General features: G+C 42.1%; 1 protein-coding gene across 2 annotated transcripts in view; it reads right to left on the reverse strand.

Annotated features, from left to right (window-relative positions):
- cnbd1 (cyclic nucleotide binding domain containing 1) overlaps window positions 1-25,823 on the reverse strand; it is a 163,500-nt gene that overhangs the window by 125,945 nt on the left and 11,732 nt on the right. For both annotated transcript variants that reach the window (XM_069921988.1, XM_069921987.1), the window contains exons 3-4: window positions 17,935-18,042; window positions 12,320-12,463 (exon numbers count right to left, since the gene is read on the reverse strand). In XM_069921988.1, the coding sequence (XP_069778089.1) occupies window positions 12,320-12,463; window positions 17,935-18,042 (252 nt within the window). The remainder of the gene's footprint in view (window positions 1-12,319; window positions 12,464-17,934; window positions 18,043-25,823) is intronic.

The following is a 25,823-nucleotide window of genomic DNA, read 5'->3' on the forward strand; positions in this document are numbered from 1 at the left end:
TAATAATCAGTTTTTGAAAATATAGAATCAGTAAGGAATTAAAACGGTACAGGATTGTTATGAAGCTGGTGTGGCAGCACACATCATGATGCAGGTGAACCGGCTCCTTGTTTGTCACAGCTGCGGCTGTGGAGCAGCTGTGTCAAGATGACACTGCTTCCCTCGTGAGCAGAGGTGCTGCGCACGCGCACTCGGCTGCATCGTCACGTTACTCCCAATGCAGAGGCGGGACTTGACGGCCACCATATAAGGCGCAGCATGGCTTTTTTAAATAAACTGTTGGAAATGAAGCTGACTCCAGCGTGTAGTCTCTGTTCTCGTTTCATCCTCGTAGCTACTGCTACACTGGTTATTTTATTTATCAAAGAATGAAAGAAAAATATGAAATTCCAAATAATAACCTTTCTGTTATCATCAAGTTAAGGCTTTATTATTGGATAATTTTGGACATACTTTAAGATGACTAAGACAATTATTTCTGAAATGTATAAATTATTACCAAGTAAGATATTTAAATTAGATATTCATAAATTGAGATTAAAATGGGAAAAAGATTTGGGGATTATAATTGATCAAGATGATTGGAGATCTATATGTAAGGACAGTATGACAAGATCACTAATGTTCAATATCTATTAGTTCATTATAATCTTTTTACATCAATTATATTTAACTCCTCAGAAATTAAAGAAATATAATTTAATTTCTTCAGAAAGATGTTTTAAAAAAAGGTTATTTTTTTACATTCGACTTGGTTATGTGATAATTTCTTTCTTTGGAGTCTTTTGGGGGTGGGAAAAGGGAGGGTTATGGGAGTTTGGGGAGGAGGGTTTTCATTTGTATTGTATATTCAAAATTTTAAATAAAGTATTCAAACAAAAATTCAAATTTAAGGAAAAATAAAGATTAACAGTTACATTTTGATAGTTTATTCATTAGCAAATACAGCATGCTTCATTTATCAAAATGAGAAGTTTTAAAGAAGAAAAATCCAGTGGTGCATCCGTGGTGCTTATGCATGCATGCACACAAAAGCCCATAATTTTTTTTAAAAATTGAAAGATTTTCTGGCATCCAGATTCTTGAACTTCTACTGTATTGAGATGAAGTTACACCTCTCATAAATGGAATGTTTCTTTCATCTCCCTGTTTCAAAATGAGGCACAATTTGATGTTCCCTTGCATCAAACTCATGTGCTGTTAACATGGTTTCACATTTGACCTCAATCTTGCATTTAAGTTCTTGGGAGTCACTGTCTTGGAGAATCTTTACTGGACCCAACACACTAACACCTGCGCCTCTACTTCCTCAAGAGACAAACCCTGGCAAAAACCAGAAACCCTGGCAAATTTCAACAGATGTGTGGTGGAAAGTATGCTAACCAGCTACATCACAGTCTGCTATGGGGACACCAATACCCCTAAGCATAAAGCCCTGCAAAAGGTAGTGGACACAGCCCAGGACATCACAGGCAAAACCCTCCCCACTATTGAGAACATCTAAAGGGAATGCTGCCGTCAGTGAGCAGCAGCAATCATCAAGGATCCACACCACCCAGAACACACACTGTTCTCGCAGCTGCCATCAGGAAAGAGGTATAGGTGGGGGGGCGTGGCAAGATGGCGTAGGGAACAGACGTGCCTTCCAGACCTCTCCTGACTCTGATTTATTGTTGTCTTTAAGTGCCCGTTAAAGTTCTTTTAAAAGTTTATAAATAATAAGAGGTGCTGAATTAATACCTAATGGTTTATATGCAAAAAAAGGTAAAAGAAAACATCAACAGACTGTTAAAAAACTACATTTTCCGAAATTATCTGAGCCTACTTATTTACAAGAAGCCAGGACTCAGCGTAGAATGGATCCAGAAGAAGACGTACAGAAATCGGCATTGAAACTCCGTTTTGAACCGATAAGGCTCTCTGAAGGTCGCACTCAGCAGCTTTCAGAACAAAGAGCTGGCCAGGTGCCAGTATTTCACACAATGGCCACTGTGAGTGTGTTATTGAGACTTTGACAGTTGAATCAGCTGGGGCGCCACCAGCTGGAGAGTTAAAGAGCTGTCATTCGACTGCTACAGTGGTGGCGCTGCAAAATGTATCTTCAATTACAACGGTTTTTCCAGACATCGATTCAGTGAAGATGATTAAAGAGATTTGGCTTAAAGATAACCCTGATCTTCAGTCTCCTGGCATTGCTGGGGGGACTTTGAGAGGGATTTTTATACGAAGTCAAACTGCTAGAAAAGATACTAAATTAAGGGAAGGGACAGAAGATCCCGTGGTCTCTAAGGAACAGCAAGACCCCATTATGCCTGAATCTACTTCTGTTGAAATGTTTAAGGATCTTGAAGATAAGATATATTCTGTATTGAGTCACTTAGCTAATTTTGTGAACCCGTTTATTTCCAAGATTAATGCAATGGCGGAAGCCATTAATGGAGCTTTTAAGCTTGAAACCATTGAAAGATTTGAAATGTGTGATCAAGGCTTAGTCGATGTACAGGATCAACTGCAAGATGAAAATAGAATAATTGAAACATTGCAGATCCAAAATAAAAATTTAGCAAAAAAGGTTGATTATTTGGAGAATCAATCTAGACAGAACAACGTGAAAATTGTTGGTTTGCCAAGGACCAGATCCAAGAAAATTTTTTACTGAATGGATTCCACGAGTGTTAGGACAGGATAAATTCCCTGAAGGTTTAATACTGGAACGTGCTCATAGAGTTTTAAGAAGAAAATCTTTTTCAGGACAGAATCCAAGACCTGTTCTGATTCGTTGTTTAAACTATTGTGACAGAGAGACAATTTTATGTACGGCTATTAGAAATGCCCAGCAAAATAGATCTCCTTTGATGGTTCAGAATAATCCTGTTTTCTTCTATCAAGATTTGAGTTGAGAAATTATGTTTCAATGACGCAAATTTAATTCTGTGAAAGAACGGTTGTGGACAAAAAGACATAAGGCAACATTCAGGTATTCTGTGGTACTGAAGATTTTTCAGAATGGAAATCAGCCAAAGTTCTTTGACAATCCTAAAGAGGTTATGGACTTTGCTCAGTCTCTACCAATCATGCAGTTTCAGGAACGATGTAGTCCTTCAAGGTCTCCAAAGAGAGTAGAGATGTAAGATGGGATCCAGATTTTTAAAAGAAATGGAAGCAATGGTGACTGAAGTGGTAACATTTATTTAAAAAAATAAATCTTTTATCTTTTTTTTTGAGAAGAGTTTAAATAGTTTAAATAATGATGATAGTTTAATGAAATGAGAGTTGGGAGAGGGAACTGGGTGGGCACTAGTTTCCAGAAGTCATCAACTACCTGTGAGTTATCTCACACCCAATATTTTGGGGGAGTTACCGCTTTGGGCGGTTTAAACAGGAGGAGGTAGTCATGACCTCCGACCTGTATTTTTTTTCTTTTTAATTTTGGGGTTAAGAAATGAAGGTTTTTTTTAATTATTTTTTTAAATAAATAATTTTTTTAAAAACTCTTTTTGTTTTCTGATTGTAATTGAGAGGGAATTAGGGTTTTTTTCTCTCTTTTTGGGGTTTTTTTTCTCTTTTTTCTCTCTTTTTTAAGAGGATGATGTCACAGAAGATAATAAGTCAAAAATTGAGGATGTTGAATTAGATGAAGAGGAAGATGAGGGGAAAGGTGATAAGAAGAAAAAGAAGAAAACCAAGTACAAATACATTGAGGGAGAAGAGTTTAATAAAATTAAGTTAATTTCGATAGAGAATTTTGAAGATGTTATAAATGAAGAATATGGAGAATTTTATAAAGAGTTTGAACTTTTTTTTCTTTTTTTTATATAAGGGGAGGGGAAGGGAATAAAAAGTTTATTTGATTGTTTTTCTAAGGGATGTTTTTGTTCTCTCGATGAATTATAAAGGAAACTTGGTATTAATGGAAATTCTGTATTTATGTATTATTAATTATGATTTTTTGTATAACAGATATGTAGTTGATATATGATTTTAATATTTGAACTTAGTTTTAAAGTGGATTTCATTTGTTAAGTACATGTATTATGTTTGATTTAAATATATGTTTAAGGGTATTATTTTAGTATTGATATTTTTTTGTTGTTAGTAATATTTTTGTTGTTAAGTTTTATCCTTTTTTTGTCAGTGGGGTTTTTTCTATTTTATTTACAACATTGTTAATTAATTCTTCATTCTTTATTTTGGGGGAGGGTTGGACTAATTTTAAATTAGATGATTAATGTTGTGTTATAATTATTGGGGGGGTTAATTTATGTAGTTTAATGATCTAGTATTCTAATTTTTATTATCTTATTTTTTATTATTTCTTTAAATGTAATTTTTATTTTATTCATGTCATAAAATTTTAAATAAAGTTTAAAAAAAAAGGAAAGAGGTATAGGTGTTACAAGACTCACACCACTAGGTTCAGAAACAGCTGCTACCCCTCCACCATCAGATGCCTCAACAACAAACTCAATCAGGGACTCTTAAAGACTCTTACTTGTGCACTTTTTAAAAATTCTCTCGTATTGCGTTTTGTTATCTTTTTACAGTTCTTCATTTAGTTTACATGTATACTCTGTGTACAATTTTTTTGCACAACCAATAAGTGGTAATTCTGCCTCACCCACAGGAAAAAGAATCTCAGAGTTACACATGTATATACTCTGAAAGTAAATCTAAAATCTGAATGTGAAACCCCTGGAATTGGTACAAGCACAATTTTGAGGAGGGTTGCATGAGTACTGGTTAGCAGGCATAAAATGATAGTGAAGAATTCCCCTATTGACAGAATTGTAATATATCACACATTTTCTAGTCATGTCTGTACCAGCTGCTTCGAAAGGTTGTTCCACTCCCCTATTCTTTCACCTCAGCTCTGCAAATTCCTTATTATCTGAATTAGAATGCAAGAAAAATAGAGGGTTATGGGTGTGAGGTAGGGAAAGTTTAGATTTTTCACTAGGTTTATAAAGGTCAGCACAACATTGTGGGCTGAAGGGCCTGTACTGTGCTGTGATATCCTATGTTCAAACAGGATATAGAATTAGAGTAATGAGTCCTGTGATCTGAGACCACTAGTACGATCCTGAACACTACACAATGAACAGATACAACCTAAAGAAAGCCATCTCCCAGGCAAAGTGAGATTCCAGACAAGAATGTAAACAATGAAGGATATCCAGCAGGTGTGGCAGAACCTAAATGACATAATCTGCTACAAAACTAAATCCAGTGCAATAGGCAACACCAAAGCTTCACTCCCAGATGAGCTCAATGCCTCTACAACCGAATTGACAACTAGAACAAGGAAGAACCACTGCACACCCGTGCCCCTGATGATCTTCTACTGTCAGTATCCATAGATGACATATGGACTTGCCTTCAGGGGAGTGAATCCAAGAAAAGCATCCAATCCAGATGGAGTACTTAGCCGTGTGCTCAAAATCTGTGCTGACCAACTGGTCAATGTTTTGATAGCTATCTTCAACATCTCACTCTGACAGAGAGTGGTACCCACATATTTCAAACAGGCTTCAATCATACTGGTGCCCATGAAGAATGTGGTAACCCGCATAAATGACTACAGACTAGTGGTAGCACAGCCACAGCAATGATGTGTTTTGAGAGGCTGGTGTGGAAGCACATTAGCACCTGGCTGAAGGGCAGATGGCATTCAAAACCCTGGAACAGTTGGACAGCAATGATGCATACATCAGGATGCTCTTCATTGACTCGAGTTCAGCACTCAACACAATCATCCTCTCAAGACTGATCAGCAAACTCCAAGACCAGGGCCTCAATATTTCACTTAATTGGATCTTGAATTTTATCACCACCAGACCCCAATCAGTGCAGATTAGCAAGAACATCTTCTCCACAATCTCCATCAGCACTGATCACCACAGAGATATGTACTTAGCCCCCCCTGCACTACTCACTTTACACCTACGAATGTAGCTCAGTTCAACACCACCACCATTTACAAATTTGCTGACAATACCACAGTAGTGGGCTATATAAAAAGGGGTGATAAGTCAGCATACAGGAGGGAGATTAAAATACTTGGCTGAATGGTGCACTAATAACAATCTTTCACTCAATGTCACCAAAAACAAGGAGATGATTGATGGTTAACTTTAGGAAGGACAAACCAGAGGTTTGGAGATTAGGAGATCAGAGGTAAAGAAGGTGAGCAAATTTAAATTCCTGGGAGTCACTGGATCAGACAACCAACCCTGAACCTAATGTCATCATGAAGAAAGGACATTAGCGACTCCATTTCCTCAGGAATTTGCGGAGGTTTGGTATGACATCGAAAATTTTGGAAAACCTTGACAGATGTGTAATGGAAAATGTCCTGACCAGCTACATCATAGCCTGATATAAGGCTACTAATAACTCTGAGTGAAAAGCTCTGCAAGGTCATTGACAGCCCAGTACATCACAGGAAAAACTCTCTCCACTGAGATGATCTATATGGAATGCTGCCACCGGACAGCAACAGTAGCAATCATCAATGATCCAACCACCCAAGACATGCTCTGTTCTCACTGCTGCCATCGGGAAAGAGGCACAAGACTCATTACCACCAGGTTGAGGAATAGTTGCTACACCTCCACTATTAGTCTCCTAAACAGACTCAATCAGAGACTCATTTAAGACTTACTTTATACATTATCTATTACTGATTTTTTTTCTGTATTTGCAGTTTGTTTACTTTTCTCTCTTCTGTATACTTTTTTATTGAATACAGTTTACACTAACGCTAAGTAGAAATTCTACCTGGACCGCAGTGAGAAGAATCTCAGGATTGTACATGATATATATGTATCTGATAATAAATTTGAACTTGAAGCACCCGGAAGAGGCTACTAGTATTCAGAGATACAGGATAGTTCTGAGGTTTGAGGTAGGACAAACCTAAAATGAACCTAGCTCATGGTTCCTAAACATCCTCCATATTACTTCTGTGCTTTCTCCTGTGAACATCAGTTCACAATTTACTCTCCCTAGTTCCTGCCTCATCCCATCATAAGAAAATTCTTGAACATGAAGTTATAAATCGTTATTCTACAATGGAAAGCTGAGATAACATAAGACAAAAATATACCTTCTGAAAGTTTAATGCTGTTCAACAAATAACAAATTCTACTATCTATTAAAGTAGGCATTAATTAAATCTAGTGATCCATTCAATTGCTTGAGCACTGCTATCAGAAAATGCAGATCCAGCAATTGTACTCATGTTTCTGCTAAAATGGAAACTATCCACTGACTACTTCTCTCGCTGTGTCAGGACTTTTGGATCAAGGCATGAGAAACATTTGTTATAAAACTAAACAATATGCATCCTTTATAGATTAGAATGTTGCTTCAGCACACTGAGATAGATCACTATCACAAGTCAAAAGCTCAAAGGAATACCAAGCTTCTGGAGGAAATACCTGTCATGCTTAACTTGAGGAAGTAGAACTTATCACGTAAACATTGCACCAGCCAGGGAAAAAAATGAAGCAAGGAATAAAATTACTGTAATCTTCTAGCTAACTGAGTAGATGAACTGCTCAAGAATATCTTAATCCATAGCTGAAGACTTAGGAGGAACTTTTTTCAGAAGCTCGTTTATCTAAAGATGGAATACCATAGGGAACCATGAGGTAAAATTTGAAGAATTTGAGGACTGGATGGAGACATTTGTATGATTCTATCTGTTCTACATGAACAAATCACGCTCCATTGAAAGGATGGCTTACATGCCAGCTGGAAGAGAGCATATTGGACATAGCACTGTACATGAAAAAAATATATTCAGCAAAAAATAAAATTCTCTTTTGTATTGACTATCAACTTTTTCAAATATAAATTTGTTTTAAGTGGCTTTTTTCCCCATACTGCAGTAGACGAGCCAGATCTTCTGTGTGCTTCTAGTATTGTTGCAAATGAGTACACAGGGTAAGGATCGCTTCTGTAATGTTTCTTAATAATTTTAATTTTAGAGTTACAGTACAGGAATAGGCCTTTCCACCCATGAGCACTTGCCGCCCAAATAATCTACATACTCCGTACATTTTTGGAGGATGGGAGAAAATTGGAGCACCCAGAGGAAACCCACACCATCAAGGGCAGAACATTAAAACTCCTAACAGACAGTACTCAATTCGAACCTAGGTCAAGTATGACCTTATTGTTTTCAATTTTTAAAAAACTTTTACAGGACACCTCTTGGCTTTCTCAAATCAATCTCAGGAAGGTCAAAATGAAGAGGCTATAGCTCTACCTTCTAGGACATGGACGCAAAGATCAAACTACATACCTAAAATCAGGCCTCACTAAAATGATGCTGACAAATATAGACATTAATTTGATAGCTGTGGGAATCCAGAAATATGGACACAAACGCAGAAACAAGTGCAGAAATAATCATTGTCAGTAGCATCCTTTAAAAATTTAGACAACAGCACAGTAATTGTGGTCTTTTACTTTACATCAGAGCCATATGGTAAGTTAGATCAAGGGGGAAATGGATGAGTATCCAATCAAGAAGTGGATTAAATCAAGTGCAGAACTAACTGGAGGCACCCAAGACACTGTAGATGCTGGAATCTAGACCAAAAAATAATCTGCTGGAGGAAGTTTTCAGGTTGGAACCCTTTATCAAGAAAATGTGATAGTATTTCAGTGCAGCCAAGAGGACATTTGTTCATCAGGTTACTGATTTCTGCTGCTGTTTACAATCGGACAAGCAACATGTTAGTTTTAGATTAGGCCAGAGCCGTTAACCAGGAATGTTTGTGATTATTCTAACCTTTAAAACAAAGTTAGTATAGTATTGGTCAAGTAGGATTTTAAAAAGTAAATATAAAATTCATGCTACAAAATAATGTCAAATAAGATCATTTTATTTCTGATAAATTTAGTCCAGTTGATTCTCAGCTGTCATATGGAATAGATCACAAGACCAGAGATGAAGGTGCCTTCCATAGATGCAAGAAACACAAACAATAGAGATCATGGAAAACACTAAAAGGAAATGGTGGAATTTAATATCAAGAGTGATGGCAAAAGGTTAATCCAATTTTATTCTTATTAAATTTTGATACAGCAATGTTTCACCTTATATTCGTATGTGAGTTCTTAGAGAACACATGGATGAAGGAAAAGATTCTTTAAAGTTGATATAAATAGCACCATAAGGCTGCAAGCCTTCATTATAGATCTTGCATACTGTCTCTTACTCTGCGTTGGCCCCCTACTGGCAGCCAAGTCTAATCAAACAGGAGCTATAATCCTTAAGGCATTGCTAGTTGCATTGCAACCATAATCTCTATCATTACACAATCTAATAGAATTGACTGGTTGGCTGAACCATTTCAGAGGTCAGATAAAAATGAATCATATTTCCTCAGGTCTGGAGTTTCATATATTCTAGAATGGATAAATAATTTTTTTCCCTAATAATGCATCAGAGAACAGGGTGCCTTTAGTTTCAAGGTTGTTGTTCTTGACATTATTTTATAACTTTTAAAAAATTGAATTATCTAAGTAAAATTCTTCAGATGCTGAGGTGGGATTTTAAATTAAATTTTCAGATCATCAATCTAGATATTTGGATTACTAATCCACTATCATAATCAGAATGCCACTATTTCCAATGTAAAAATGATCCCTCTTACATGGTTGCATACTACTGCTTTCATCTTTGACAGATTATTGAATTGAGAGATAGTTAAAAGAATATTGTATAATGTTTGAATTAGTACACATATTTCTTTCTTTGGCTTGGCTTCGCGGACGAAGATTTATGGAGGGGGTAAAAAGTCCACGTCAGCTGCAGGCTCGTTTGTGGCTGACAAGTCCAATGCGCGACAGGCAGACACGGTTGCAGCGGCTGCAGGGGAAAATTGGTTGGTTGGGGTTGGGTGTTGGGTTTTTCCTCCTTTGCCTTTTGTCAGTGAGGTGGGCTCTGCGGTCTTCTTCAAAGGAGGTTGCTGCCCGCCAAACTGTGAGGCGCCAAGATGCACGGTTTGAGGCGTTATCAGCCCACTGGCAGTGGTCAATGTGGCAGGCACCAAGAGATTTCTTTAGGCAGTCCTTGTACCTTTTCTTTGGTGCACCTCTGTCACGGTGGACAGTGGAGAGCTCGCCATATAACACGATCTTGGGAAGGCGATGGTCCTCCATTCTGGAGACGTGACCCATCCAGCGCAGCTGAATCTTCAGCAGCGTGGACTCGATGCTGTCGACCTCTGCCATCTCGAGTACTTCGACGTTAGGGATGAAAGCGCTCCAATGGATGTTGAGGATGGAGCGGAGACAACGCTGGTGGAAGCGTTCTAGGAGCCGTAGGTGGTGCCGGTAGAGGACCCATGATTCGGAGCCGAACAGGAGTGTGGGTTATGCATGTAGTAAACATTTAAGTAGCCTGGTTTCAACAGACACCAAAAGTTAACAACAACAGAAAATGCAGAACATGCTCTGCAGGTCAAGCAGCAGCTGTGGGGGCAATGTTTCAAATGAAGGACTCTCTGACCTGTTGAGTTTTCTGGCATTTTCTGTTTTGCAGATTTCTACCCCCTTCCTGGTTTTTCTTTCAACAAGTTTGATAATCGTTGCAATTTTGAATTTGTATCATACTTATCCTTATTATCCCAAATACTGGTCCTAATGAATTGGAAAACACTCACAAATGTATCTGCACTGTAAACATTGGTCCTAAATATATAAACTGAGCAATTTAATTTCAAAAACTCTCCCCAAACACAAGAGTCAATTTTATAACACCATTGATAGATCCAAAAGAAACATGGGAAATAAATGTTCCACTTTAGGAAGATGTATCTTAATAATGCATTTGCTGTTATCCTGCTGTTCTAGCCGCTTTGATATTCTGAAGTCAGCCCAACTATATAACTGGAGTAAGGTCCTGATGGGTCTGAATTTGCTGAAAAGAAAATAAGAAATTTCAGACAGCAGAATTTGAGGTTGTTATTTAAAGGAACAAATTTACTGTTGCTGAATGAGCCATAGAAGTGTATCACGTCCAATTTATTTTCACATAAATGTTTGGAAATGCCGTTATAAAGTGAAAAAGTAAAGGTGTAATCTCTTCCCTTTCATAGAAGAAATATTCTTGGTTTGGACATGAGGTGGTTGATGAAAAATATTCAGCCTCCAGCATCCAATGGATATGGTAATACATAAAAGAAAACATAAATAGTATCTGGAAGTCTTCCAAGGTAATACTAGCTTGTATTATATAATGACTATGTAATGAATAAAGCGTGCAAAACACTGACAGTTTCCTCTTATTCCTCCATGCATGCCATAAACAAGAGTTCAGCAAACAGTAATTTCCAAATGTTAGGTGTATCTCTACAATGAAGTTGTCAGACTATTACTGAATATTCAAAATAGTAATGTTTTGCCTTAACATTTGAAGTACAATGAAAACTCACCATAGAATTAACCTGAAAAATAAACATAAATATCCATACACACAAGTTGGATTCAACATCAGTGATAATCAAGTGATCATTTATGTCATTTTTAACATTTCAGCATTGCTTTCTTGCTGCAAACAAAATTGGTATGGGGGGGGGGGGGAATCTGACATGGCAGAACTTATCCTTAATTGATATCGTGCAGTCGGTAATAAAGCTTACATTGACATTGGGATCACAGAAGCACATGCAAAGCTGAATCTGATGAATTCCTAGAGTTGAGGACTAGCATTATCCTTCTGTTTTAATTTTTCAATCAAGTGTTCAAAGTTAAAACATGATCCAACTGTGGAATACTGGGGAGTGCACTTCACTGACATACATGCTTCCATTTATCTTCATTTCAAACAAAAATAAATGACTCGACAGACCTAGGAGGAGAACCCCAAGCATAACTACCACTTCTGGCACTTGTGCCATTTAGTACTACACTGAACTCTCTGCAAGCCTATTGGGTAACAACCTACGTGCACATACAGCAACTTCTTCAAAACCTCAAGATGTTTATATGCAAGTTGGTTATTTTGGAAAAAAAAACTAAAAGTGAGTGTCATAAATCTACAAATAAATCAAGACAAGTTTCATTCTCTGTTTATCATCACATTATTGGTTGTATTTTCAACGTTAAAAAGATTACATGAGGGAGTGGAAGACATATATGTATCCACACTGTTAACATTAGTGCAAATAGATATCACATTTTTCAAATTAATTATTCACATGGACCATAGTAACAATTTCATAAAACAAGTAGCTTGTATTACTAATTTCCTTAAAATTAAAACAACTGTTAATATGATTGCTTTTCTAATAATGATACTTACAGCTTACTAAGTATTGCCATTAGAGTTTTAACCTTTGATCTGAAATGATGAGGTATACTGTCCATGTAACGCTTAGATTGTAGTTTCTCCAGGTGACCATGGTTGTCTTTTTCTGATTTGTGTTTATTTGATTTCTTGGTTGGTCTGTTGATTAAAATAAAAGCGTACATTTAAATGGTAAAAATAATGTTTTGCATTTAAAATTTAAATCTGTTTCTTTAATGTAAACTCATTAATGCATGTGGCAAAAAGAGTACTTCAAAACTACATTTCAAATCTCAAAACCTGAGCACAGACTCTCTGGCAGCGCAGGGTTTCCTCTATCTTGGATTGTCTATCAAATTAAATGCTAACAAAGACATGTCTCTCTCACTCTTACGAACATGACATAATTTTAAAGTAGAACAGAGCCATTCTCATGTGTCTTTTACAATATTTATCCCTCAAAAGAGTGACTTGTATGCAACATTTTTTGTTTCCGACAACAATGTCTATAAAATTAAAGTACTTCAGTGACATCAGAGAGTGCAAATCATTCAATTAACTACCCACAAATATAGAAGTACTGAAAATGCGATATAAAACCAGAATATCCACAAGTATAAACTAGTTTATGATTTGGACGATTAAATCTTCTTCAGAACAAAGAAAATAATATTTTCCCAAGACGAATTATCAACCTTTTTGCTTAATCTCTATGACAGAATGCAACAAATACTCTGGAAATTGTGAATGAAGAATTTTTAATGTTTTATTATTGTTGTTATTAGTGAATTTTAAATGCTGCAAAAAAAGTAATGCCCAAAGGTTTTTCTCACTAAATTTGTGAAGCAAACTGCTGGAGAAACCCTGCAGGTTTACCATTCTCTGTCGAGGGAAAGGAATTGTCAACCTTTCAGACTGAGACGCTGTATCTGCCCTGACAGCTTGACCTGAAATGTCAACAGTTTCTCTCTGCCCCCACAATAAATAACGGTTGACCTGCTGAGTTTCTCCAGTAGATTTTTTTTGCACTCAATTTAGCAGATATTTGCAATTATATAGGGCTTTGGTGAAACCAAAGCTGAAGCATAGTGTAGGGTTTTGGCCTGTTTCCCTATAAAAGATCAAGTACTTTGCAGAGAGGGAATATATTTTAGATTCTGTAGTCTGGTTCCAAGGATGGCAGATTTGCTGTAAAAAAGACTGATTGAGAACACTTGGTCTGAATTTTCTGGATTTACCTAATTAAAATCTGAATATTCTCTCACAAGATTCAAAAGGTGGATGTAGGGAAGATGCTAAAGAGTTCGAAGCCATGGGTTCATCCCAAAATGAAGGGCAAGCTAATAAGGACTGGGAATGAGGAGCTATGTCTTTAATTAAAAAAACACAGGAAGCTGTAGGGCTTAGTTATTGACCTCATTCAAAACACAAAGATAAATTACTAGACATTAAATGAATCAAAGGATGTTGAAATGGTGTAACATTTCAGGTCTTGAAGTAGATATTAAACAATGAACAACAGAGCAGGCTCACAGACCAGAAGACTCACTCTTATATGTTGTTATTAATAACCAGCATACAATATGTGCAACAATCCCACAACAGTGTCAGCTCTTAACAACACTTTCCAGAAAACACAAAGCACAGCAACACAAATTATAGCAGCAAAGGTTGTCAGTAAACTTACATGAGAGAAAAAGAGAACCTGTTTCATTAGCACTGTTGATTTACATGTATTTTTTAAATGATACAACTGCAAGGAGGAAAGTCTAGTGCCATAGGAAACTAGGAGACACCACAGGGCCACTATTAGGACAGCTTTGAGTGAACTGGCTAGAATTGTATCTGGTCATAATGACAATCCCAGTACCATTTTAATGTATTTCATAATTTGATGCATATGCATACTAAAAATGGACCCCAATGACACCATTCTCACCTCACTTGTTCTCCAGTCCCCCTCACCCTTGTATGCACCATTATTCATGAACCTGCAGGATGATCAACAAAGATCAAGCTTTTAAAACAAAAACTCATGACCATTAACATCCTTTAACCTCTTTAAAGATGCACAGAGTAGGATAAGGCCATAAAAAAAGGTGACATCTCACTGATTACGAATTATCCTTACTGAGATTCTAAGATTGATAGGACCAGGCATTGGATTTACAATGAGGAACAGTGTGTGTGATAAACTAGCATGATCTGGATTTGGAAGCTTCAAAACTGTTGAAAAGGTTCAAATTATTGAGTGGAGCTCCTATCATTACAAGTACAGTAATTGGTCACCTGCATTAATGAAAAGCTGGCAAGTCTTATGGACTCTCACGTCCAAGAAGTTTCTGCTTCCTCAATGAAATCAAAGGTAGAAAAAGTAATTCCAAGAATAGGTGACAGTAGCGACCAGAAAATTGAGAAACATGGTAGAGATCAGCTACTGCTTAATGATTTTGACAGAAAAGCAGTACTTGAATGATAATATAGCATTAAAATCTTGCCCAAGCTGGTCACTTACTTCTGTCATGACTGCCTTTGAGAAACTGAGCCTATAAAAAGTATGGATACAAAATGGTGTGTTTGAAAATTCTCTAGGAGAAAGATTTTCTTTGATGGGCACTGCTCTACATCCTGGGTCAAGATCTTTGACACAAATGGTGTTGCCAATAATTACCACATTGATTCTTCCGGCACTCATTGGTGTAAGTACTGAGGATCCCCATTGTATGAGTACTTCAACTGTCAAATGAACTACATTCACTCGCTGTTATGTTCAGTAGAGTTGATGGGCTCTGGATAGTGCTCCTAGCTTGATTTCTGAAAATAGTCAGCTAAATATCCAGATATTAGAGATGTACCTTTAAATTACAAAATATTGTTGCAAAGCAGTGTGATATACTCCGTCAAATTGTGAGTAATTCTCAAAGATGGCAGATCTATTTATGAGATTAAAGCCATAAATGGAAATCACACATTGATGATCTCATCAGCTATACAAATCATGAATGGAAATAATTTCCTGTGAAAGGGCAAATGGCACATGGCAGTATCCAGTTGAATTTTAAAGGGGTACTTATTCTAATAATATTTAGCTCTCTTGAATTCATGCATGAAGTGTCTTATTTATATGTTGTATTTACACATGAACCGCAGCCAATAACTAAGCATTCAAGCACAAAATATATTTTATGTGCTACTTGGGCAAAAAAAAAAACAGATGCTAATGGGTCCAAGTTTTAGATAACAGTGGACAAACAAAACATACATTACTATGGATTGTAAATGATGATGAATTTATTGCCATATATATTGTACAATATACATATGCACCAAAATTCTTACTTGCTGCAGCCAAAAAGATACTTTATAAAGAAAAATTTATACAATAAATTTAACTAAAAAGCAATAACAAATAGAAAAAAAAATATTCACACTTATCATAATGCAAGAAAAAAAAAGTGGCATTACATTAGTCTGGACAGGCCTTTATTGTACAGGAGATTAGTGAAATAATGGAGGTTCAAGACCCTCATAGCTATTGACAGAAACTGTCCTTGATCCCCGAGGTGCTGATCTTCAGGCTTCAATACCTTCTTCCCAAAAGGAGCAGCAAGAAGTTCTGACCAGGGTGATAGGGGTATTTTGCTATGTTGGCTGCCTTCTTCAAGCAGTGCCTTACAAATATATTCAATGGCTGGGAGATTGAAGCTTCAATAAATGTGGCAAAATTTGCAACCTTCTGTGTTCTCAGGTACTCAAGTTACCAAACCAGGCTGTGATCCAACCGGTCAGTATACTTCCCACAGTGCAACCTGTAGAAATCTGATAGATTATTCAACAACATGCCAAATCTCCTCAGACTTTTTAAAAAAGGTTCACAGTTGACTCAATGTATTGGCTCCTGGAATGTCTTCTGTATGTGGACTAAGAATTTTAAACTACTAACCCTCTCTAGCCCCATCACATCAACGTTGACAAGTGCATGGTTCCTCTCCCCTTCATAAAATCAACAATAAGCTCTTTCGACTTGGTATGGTTGAGAGCAAAATTAGTGTTCTAATACCATATAACTGCATTCTCAATCTCCATCCTGTATTCTTAACCATCATTTCCTGTTATTCTGCCATCAATGGTGGTGCCATCAGCAAATATTTTGAGCTGAATTTGGCTGCACAGTCATGAGTGTACAGGGAATAGAGCAGGGGGCTAAGCACACAGTTTTGAGGTGTTTCTGTTATGATGGTCAGAGAGGAGGAGATAATGTTACCAATCCTCATTGATTTGAATCTCCAATGAAAAAACCCAGGATCCAGTTGCAGAAGAACGAGCACTTAGTTTCAGATTTATTGTCAGACATCACATGCAATCCTGAGTCCTTTTTTCTACAGGCATGGCAAAACTACCACTAATTGGTAGTGCAAAAAAATAAACTGTACACAGCATAAACAGGTAAACAATTAAAGGAACTATAAACAGATAACAAAATGTAAACAAAATGACTGAGCAATACAGAGACAACAAAAGAAAATCAATAAAATGCACAAGTAAGAGTCCTTAAATGAGTCCCTGATTGAGTTTGTCATTGTGGAGTCTGATGGTGGAGGGGTAGCAGCTGTTCCTGAACCTGGTGGTGCAAGTCTTGTGGCACCTATACCTCTTTCCTGTTGGTAGCAGTGAGAACATAATGTATGCTGGGTGGTGTGGGTCTTTGATGATTGGTGCTGCCCTCTGATAGCAACATTCCCTGGAGATGTACTCAATAGTGGGGAGGGTTTTGCCTGTGATGTCCTGGGCTGTGTCCACCTCCTTTTGGAGGGCTTTATGCTCAGGGGTAAGATGTTCCCATACCAGACTGTAAAGCATCTGGTCAGGACATTTTCCCCCACATCTCTGTAGAAATTTGCCAGGGTTTCTGGTGTCATACCAAACAAAGTAAAGGTGTTGACGTGCTTTCTTCATGAAGCCATTGCTATGTTGGGGCCAGGAAAGATCTCTGAGATAATGACTCTCTTTTCCCCTCTCTCTCTCCCCCTCTCTCCCTTCCAAACTTAAATTTGCTCACCCTCTCCCCTCTGATCCCCCAATGATCACTGGATTGTATATCTCTGGCTTTAGTTTGGTCACGAGTTTTGTTGGTATGATGGTGTTGAACAGCAACCTAACATAGAATTCTTGATAGGCAGGTGATCTAGCACAGTGGCATCTGCCACTGACTTGGTGTAAAGCTCGATGTATTAAAGTTGGTCAAGGTAATTCCTGAGTCAGGCGTTGATCTGCTCCATTACCAACCTCCAAAAGCATTTTATTACAATAGTTGTTAGTGTCACTAGCTAATTGATAGTCATTTAGACAAAACTCACAGCAGACAAAGGTGCAAAAGGACAATGCTCAACAAGATTCAAGCACATTATGAATATTTGACATTACTGAGTCATGTTTGATTTACATTGTTCATAAATGAAACTGCAAATGCCTTGTGTGATTTTCTTATTTTAGCAGTCCTAAAACAATTGGAGAAAGTGGTCAGGAGCCTCAAAATAATACCAACAGTTAGCAGTCATCTATATGTACTCTCTTTAAAAAGATAAAATCACATCCTAAAGCTTATTGCAAGACTCATTTAAATGTCTTACCTTGCTAACTCAGGTATCTTGGGTAATACAGGTTTTGGCTGAATGAATATATTTTGATAATGCTGCAGAAATTCATGGTGAGCTTTGGGTGTACTTTGAGGATTATCCCTAAAAGATTAATAAGACATTGGTTGATATGAAACTTTTATTAACTCTCTGAAGCAAGGCTTCATTTTTCAAACCAGTAGGTTAATAAAATAATTCAGGTAAATTCACTTCAATCATTTAACTGTAAGGGAAATGAAGAAGGACAAGCAAAGAACTTATTATGCAGTGTAACACAATAAATTGACAACCAGTTTTACTTTGACTAAAAAATAAACTTTGGATTTGCATCTGACAAGCTTGGACAGGTGAATGGTTGAGAAAAAGGGAATTAGATACAGGCAATTTGAAAATTCAATGGGAATAGAAGCACCTCCTGTGCTCCTTTCTCTCGCCTTCTGATCCTCCAGGTTCTCTCAAGCCTCCTCCCTCTTTCCTCCAAACCTTCTACTTCCCCCAGCCCTCTGTCACCAAGTTTCATTTCCTCTCCCACTTATCATCTTCTTATCAAATTCCAGCATCTGCAGCCTCTTGAGCCTTCTCTCATCACCTTACAGCCTCTCTCTACCTCCAAACTCCATCCCCCCCTTTGCTCCTTTTTTTAATTCTCTTTCATCATCTGTCACTACCTATCACCCACCAGCCGTTGTCTCCCCATCCCTCCCCCTCCTTCTTTCATCATTGCCCTCCTTACCTGATTCTATTCTTTGTTTGACAACCCCTGACTCATTTATCCTTCTTACCTCTTGAAATTGACTATCTTCCCCCTATGCTCTCTGCCCTCTTGCAGAATCTCAGCCTGAAATGCTGTGGTCAACACGATTGGCATAGCAGTTAGCATAACACCTTTCAGTGCCAGCAAACAGAACTGGGGTTTGAATCCTGCGCTGTCTATAAGGTATTTATATGCTCTGTCATGTCTGCGTGGGTTTTCCCCAGGGGCTCCAGTTTCCTCCCACCATTCAAAAATGTACCAGGGGTAAAGGTAAAGGTTCCATTATTGCCACGTAGTACTACATTTAGAATGTTACATACATAAAATTCTTTAACTTTGTCTATCATAAAGAAGTCAGAGTCGCCACTTTGTTAAATGCCCCTCACAGAAATGAGGCTCCAACGAGAAACAAACTCGCGACCCTTGGTTTACAAGACCAGTGCTCCAATGTATAGGTTATGGTAATTGGGTGGCAAGGGCTCGTGGGCCAAAATGGCCTGTTTCTGTGCTGAATGTCTAAATTTAAATATCAACCATCCTTCTGCCTTCACGAACGCTGCCCGAGTTGCCCTGGCAGTTTGTTTTCTTCACCAGATTACCACATTAGCTATCTCTTGTTTGGTCACTCACAGAAATATGTTTTTTCATCATAGACAATTAAGCTCATGCAATATTTATCACAACTGATACCCTGGAATAGACGGCTGCTTTATCAAATTGTATTGAGTTCCACATTTACATTTATATTGCCCCTCACATTTCTTGTGATTTCAGTTTCATTTTAATTATTTATGTCACTTTTCAAAATCATTATATTGTGACTTTTTTAATGTATTCAATTATTGTAAAACAATTCTGATAGTGGTGGAAGAAAAAAGAAAGTAATGACTGTGTGCTCTGAAAAGTGGTTTTAGATTCTTTGATATTCGGCAACGTGGAACATTTAAATAAAATTATGAAACTTGTTCCATGATCATTGAGCGTCTAAATCTCCTCCAAATGTCCACTGTTTTAGCTCTATCCAAGATTAGATTTTACCATTCAGTTATAACTTAACTGACAATTTTTCCCTTTCACTGCAAACACAATTATTAATTCCACAACAGACACAAGTGCAGAAATATGACGATAGGAACTTCTACTATAATAAGAAATCTGGTTCTATATTGCTTTAATTTGAAACTATGATCATTAAAGAAAGGTACACTTGATGCCAGTGTGATTGGTGCAAAACCTGAGATTAAAGTGTGGTCCTCCATACTTTGCATGTTAAAATTCAAGTTATTGGTTCCTATGTATAATGAAGCTTTTCTACTTCATGGCTAATTTTACTCGGGAAAACTAAATCACAGGAAAGAAATAGAACATTAAGCATTCATATAGCATCTTCAATATGAAAAATAATACACTTACGTAATAAAACACTTGACTCCAAAACCCCAAATAACTCCAGAAAATATTACACTGCACAGTAAAGATTTTGCTTCCTGAACACTTTTGGGTATATTTTACGGATTTCAGGTTGCTAATCGTGAAAATCACCATAAAATTTTCCTACCATCTACAATTTTTTTTAGATATAACCCTAAGTCTACTATTATATTGCCCACAAAGCAAGTTGCTTCGGTCAGTCAAAGCATGCCTGGGCCGGCACTTAAAAAGTGCAGGTTCAAGGCAAATGTCTTAGACCTGGGTATGCTAAGTCAGAATAGACACAGATAAGCAATAAAAAGCTGCTCACATATACAGATGTCGTGCAGGCCCTTTCAAATTGCCGTGTAAAATGGGGTTAACCGAGTAATTTGCCTGCTTAGCACCCCAGCTACACAGTAGCTAGAAAGGGTCCAACCCGGTCAGAATCCAACCAGGTCTCTGACTACGTCAGAGGTAGTCATAGAACTCAGTTAAACTTACCTAGGTCATATCCACAGACAATTTGAACAGGAAGATAGCTGACCTGGTTACTCCGATGATGTCAGCATTGGCATGTTGGCATCACAGGGAAGCCCTTAGCTGAAGTTCCTGCTGTGAATGGGGGGTAGAGCGGTGGGGAAAAAGAGAGGCTGGTCTGCCGCGGTGGGGGAGAGAGGCTGGTCTGCCGCGGTGGGGGAGAGAGGCTGGTCTGCCGCGGTGGGGGAGAGAGGCTGGTCTGCCGCGGTGGGGGAGAGAGGCTGGTCTGCCGCGGTGGGGGAGAGAGGCTGGTCTGCCGCGGTGGGGGAGAGAGGCTGCTCTGCCGCGGTGGGGGAGAGAGGCTGCTCTGCCGCGGTGGGGGAGAGAGGCTGCTCTGCCGCGGTGGGGGAGAGAGGCTGCTCTGCCGCGGTGGGGGAGAGAGGCTGCTCTGCCGCGGTGGGGGAGAGAGGCTGCTCTGCCGCGGTGGGGGAGAGAGGCTGCTCTGCCGCGGTGGGGGAGAGAGGCTGCTCTGCCGCGGTGGGGGAGAGAGGCTGCTCTGCCGCGGTGGGGGAGAGAGGCTGCTCTGCCGCGGTGGGGGAGAGAGGCTGCTCTGCCGCGGTGGGGGAGAGAGGCTGCTCTGCCGCGGTGGGGGAGAGAGGCTGCTCTGCCGCGGTGGGGGGAGAGAGGCTGCTCTGCCGCGGTGGGGGAGAGAGGCTGCTCTGCCGCGGTGGGGGAGAGAGGCTGCTCTGCCGCGGTGGGGGAGAGAGGCTGCTCTGCCGCGGTGGGGGAGAGAGGCTGCTCTGCCGCGGTGGGGGAGAGAGGCTGCTCTGCCGCGGTGGGGGAGAGAGGCTGCTCTGCCGCGGTGGGGGAGAGAGGCTGCTCTGCCGCGGTGGGGGAGAGAGGCTGCTCTGCCGCGGTGGGGGAGAGAGGCTGCTCTGCCGCGGTGGGGGAGAGAGGCTGCTCTGCCGCGGTGGGGGAGAGAGGCTGCTCTGCCGCGGTGGGGGGAGAGAGGCTGCTCTGCCGCGGTGGGGGAGAGAGGCTGCTCTGCCGCGGTGGGGGAGAGAGGCTGCTCTGCCGCGGTGGGGGAGAGAGGCTGCTCTGCCGCGGTGGGGGAGAGAGGCTGCTCTGCCGCGGTGGGGGAGAGAGGCTGCTCTGCCGCGGTGGGGGAGAGAGGCTGCTCTGCCGCGGTGGGGGAGAGAGGCTGCTCTGCCGCGGTGGGGGAGAGAGGCTGCTCTGCCGCGGTGGGGGAGAGAGGCTGCTCTGCCGCGGTGGGGGAGAGAGGCTGCTCTGCCGCGGTGGGGGAGAGAGGCTGCTCTGCCGCGGTGGGGGGAGAGAGGCTGCTCTGCCGCGGTGGGGGAGAGAGGCTGCTCTGCCGCGGTGGGGGAGAGAGGCTGCTCTGCCGCGGTGGGGGAGAGAGGCTGCTCTGCCGCGGTGGGGGAGAGAGGCTGCTCTGCCGCGGTGGGGGAGAGAGGCTGCTCTGCCGCGGTGGGGGGAGAGAGGCTGCTCTGCCGCGGTGGGGGAGAGAGGCTGCTCTGCCGCGGTGGGGGGAGAGAGGCTGCTCTGCCGCGGTGGGGGGAGAGAGGCTGCTCTGCCGCGGTGGGGGAGAGAGGCTGCTCTGCCGCGGTGGGGGAGAGAGGCTGCTCTGCCGCGGTGGGGGAGAGAGGCTGCTCTGCCGCGGTGGGGGAGAGAGGCTGCTCTGCCGCGGTGGGGGAGAGAGGCTGCTCTGCCGCGGTGGGGGAGAGAGGCTGCTCTGCCGCGGTGGGGGAGAGAGGCTGCTCTGCCGCGGTGGGGGAGAGAGGCTGCTCTGCCGCGGTGGGGGAGAGAGGCTGCTCTGCCGCGGTGGGGGAGAGAGGCTGCTCTGCCGCGGTGGGGGAGAGAGGCTGCTCTGCCGCGGTGGGGGAGAGAGGCTGCTCTGCCGCGGTGGGGGAGAGAGGCTGCTCTGCCGCGGTGGGGGAGAGAGGCTGCTCTGCCGCGGTGGGGGAGAGAGGCTGCTCTGCCGCGGTGGGGGAGAGAGGCTGCTCTGCCGCGGTGGGGGAGAGAGGCTGCTCTGCCGCGGTGGGGGAGAGAGGCTGCTCTGCCGCGGTGGGGGAGAGAGGCTGCTGCCGCGGTGGGGGAGAGAGGCTGCTGCCGCGGTGGGGGAGAGAGGCTGCTGCCGCGGTGGTGGAGAGAGGCTGCTCTGCTGCGGTGGGGGAGAGAGGCTGCTCTGCCGCGGTGGGGGAGAGAGGCTGCTCTGCCGCGGTGGGGGAGAGAGGCTGCTCTGCCGCGGTGGGGGAGAGAGGCTGCTCTGCCGCGGTGTGGGAGAGAGGCTGCTGCCGCGGTGGGGGAGAGTGGCTGCTGCCGCGGTGGGGGAGAGAGGCTGCTCTGCCGCGGTGGGGGAGAGAGGCTGCTGCCGCGGTGGGGGAGAGAGGCTGCTGCCGCGGTGGGGGAGAGAGGCTGCTGCCGCGGTGGGGGAGAGAGGCTGCTGCCGCGGTGGGGGAGAGAGGCTGCTGCCGCGGTGGGGGAGAGAGGCTGCTCTGCCGCGGTGGGGGAGAGAGGCTGCTGCCGCGGTGGGGGAGAGAGGCTGCTGCCGCGGTGGGGGAGAGAGGCTGCTGCCGCGGTGGGGGAGAGAGGCTGCTGCCGCGGTGGGGGAGAGAGGCTGCTCTGCCGCGGTGGGGGAGAGAGGCTGCTGCCGCGGTGGTGGAGAGAGGCTGCTCTGCTGCGGTGGGGGAGAGAGGCTGCTCTGCCGCGGTGGGGGAGAGAGGCTGCTCTGCCGCGGTGGGGGAGAGAGGCTGCTCTGCCGCGGTGGGGGAGAGAGGCTGCTCTGCCGCGGTGTGGGAGAGAGGCTGCTGCCGCGGTGGGGGAGAGTGGCTGCTGCCGCGGTGGGGGAGAGAGGCTGCTCTGCCGCGGTGGGGGAGAGAGGCTGCTGCCGCGGTGGGGGAGAGAGGCTGCTGCCGCGGTGGGGGAGAGAGGCTGCTGCCGCGGTGGGGGAGAGAGGCTGCTGCCGCGGTGGGGGAGAGAGGCTGCTGCCGCGGTGGGGGAGAGAGGCTGCTCTGCCGCGGTGGGGGAGAGTGCTGCCGCGGTGGGGGAGAGAGGCTGCTGCCGCGGTGGGGGAGAGAGGCTGCTGCCGCGGTGGGGGAGAGAGGCTGCTCTGCCGCGGTGGGGGAGAGAGGCTGCTGCCGCGGTGGGGGAGAGAGGCTGCTGCCACGGTGGAGGAGAGTGGCTGATGTCGCAGTGGAGGAGAGAGGTTGCTGCCGCAGTGGGGGAGAGAGGTTGATGTCGCAGTGGAGGAAGAAAGTGGACCACAATCAGTGGGAGTGAGGTTGCTGCCATGGAAGGAGGTCGCTGCAGTTGGGGTGGGGGGGGGAAAATGGGGACGAACTGCTGCTGCTGCCCGAATGCCACTCCAATTTGCAGTGACGCCTTAACATTCGCGGCAGCGAGATGTTGCTGAGGGGAGAGGGCATGCTATTGATGGGTGGGTGTTGATTGACAGTGGAGGTTGCAACTGATGTGGGGATGGATGACTGACTGTAGGTGGTGATTAACGGGGGGGGGGGGGGGGCGGGGGGCAACTGACGGCTGTCACTTTCCACGTCATTACGGGGGGTGGGATCCCATTTAAATCGCCAGGTTGGCCATTTAATGGGTCGATCCCCCTGCAATTTAAAAGGTGCTTCTAGCACCTTTGCCCCAGTAATCACACCTAGGTCCCAAGAGGGCTATCCAGGTGCTGCAGTTTAAAGAGGCTATTGATATAGATTAAATGCATGTTCTTCAGGCAATAGCATAGTGAGAATACTTAACAATAGCATTTGAACTTGGACTTCTTTGCTGCTGATCTTAGTGCTGTCAGTAATGAACATGATGAAAGGTTTCACGAGGACACTGCAACCATGGAAAAGTGGGATCAGGAAAACTGGAATCCATTATTGCTGACCAACTATTATGGGCACTGACACAAGAGGCATCAGATGCTGAATACAAATGAAAATCAGTGGCAAATCATTTTTAGGACAGTTGAATTAATGCAATATGTCAGCATCATTATTCAATTAAACATCAAAAGTTAATTTAATATTTCTCCAACTTCCTAAAGCAAATCTGAAATTATCTTTGCATTCTTCTTGAGTTTGTCTAACATTATCTCCAATTTTTTTTCAAGAAGCAAACCATTTGAAAAAAAATGTCGTCCAGTTTTATTAGTTAGTGTAACACTTTGACAAAGAGAGGTAAAAATTTACTGCAGCTGAAGACAATATCCCTTAATGGCTGGCAAACTAAATAAGTTTTGCACAAAAGCAATAAAAGAGGGTTCAGATGGCAGAACAACAAAGGGAGGCACAATGAGATTTGAAAATGAGAATTAAATGAAAAATGTATTGTCGCCAGACCACGAACCAATATCAGGTTAGGACTAGTGAGTAAATAGGGAAAGATTCGTTTTGGAATAATGATTATGGAATTTCAAGTGACTTCAAATTGATGGAGAGTGGAAGATGTGTTTGATAGTGGCCATGTTTTGGGTTATGGAATGGAACAGTCAAGTATAGGGGAAACAAAGTTATAGATGGAGGTTTTCAGGAATACCATCTTTTCATTGCTGGACAACATAATCCAGGCTCAAATAAATCAGTCTCATACTCTAATGGTTTACATCATCAGTGTTCTAATCCCAATCAGAAAGCATTAAGTCAAGTACCAGTGGTTCTCAACTCAAGAAATATAAATGTCCATAACTTCCACTGCCTTGAAAAGACAACCAACATATTAAAAGACTTATCTCACCCCCCACCCACCCCAGCCACACTCTCTTCATCTTCCCTTCTGTCACAAAAAAGATTCACAAGTATGAAATCACATTTTGCCAGATTATAGGACAGTTTTGTTCCTGCCATTATCAGATTCCTGAATGAACCCCAAAAGAGTAAAATTATGTTACCCTTGCACCACCAAGAGATCTCTCCCTGTAACTCTGCACTTTTATACAAATGTTGACTGCTCTGTTTGCCAAATAACTAGTAATACTGCATAGTGGTACATATGATCAAATAAAATTCAACTTCCAAACATGTAATCCCCATGTCCAAAACAGTAGCTGGCAGCAACATGTGACCATTTAACATGCTTATGCAGACACAATGGAACTTGATAGTTGATGAAATATTTGAAGAAAGTCAAACAAAGTATCTTGTACAGGTACACACTCCTTTATCTGGAACCCTTGGGGGACAGCGTGTTCCAAATTTTGGATTTTTCCAGA

Source organism: Narcine bancroftii, chromosome 2 (assembly GCF_036971445.1).
Source record: "Narcine bancroftii isolate sNarBan1 chromosome 2, sNarBan1.hap1, whole genome shotgun sequence".
In the NCBI taxonomy this organism is placed as follows: domain Eukaryota; kingdom Metazoa; phylum Chordata; class Chondrichthyes; order Torpediniformes; family Narcinidae; genus Narcine; species Narcine bancroftii.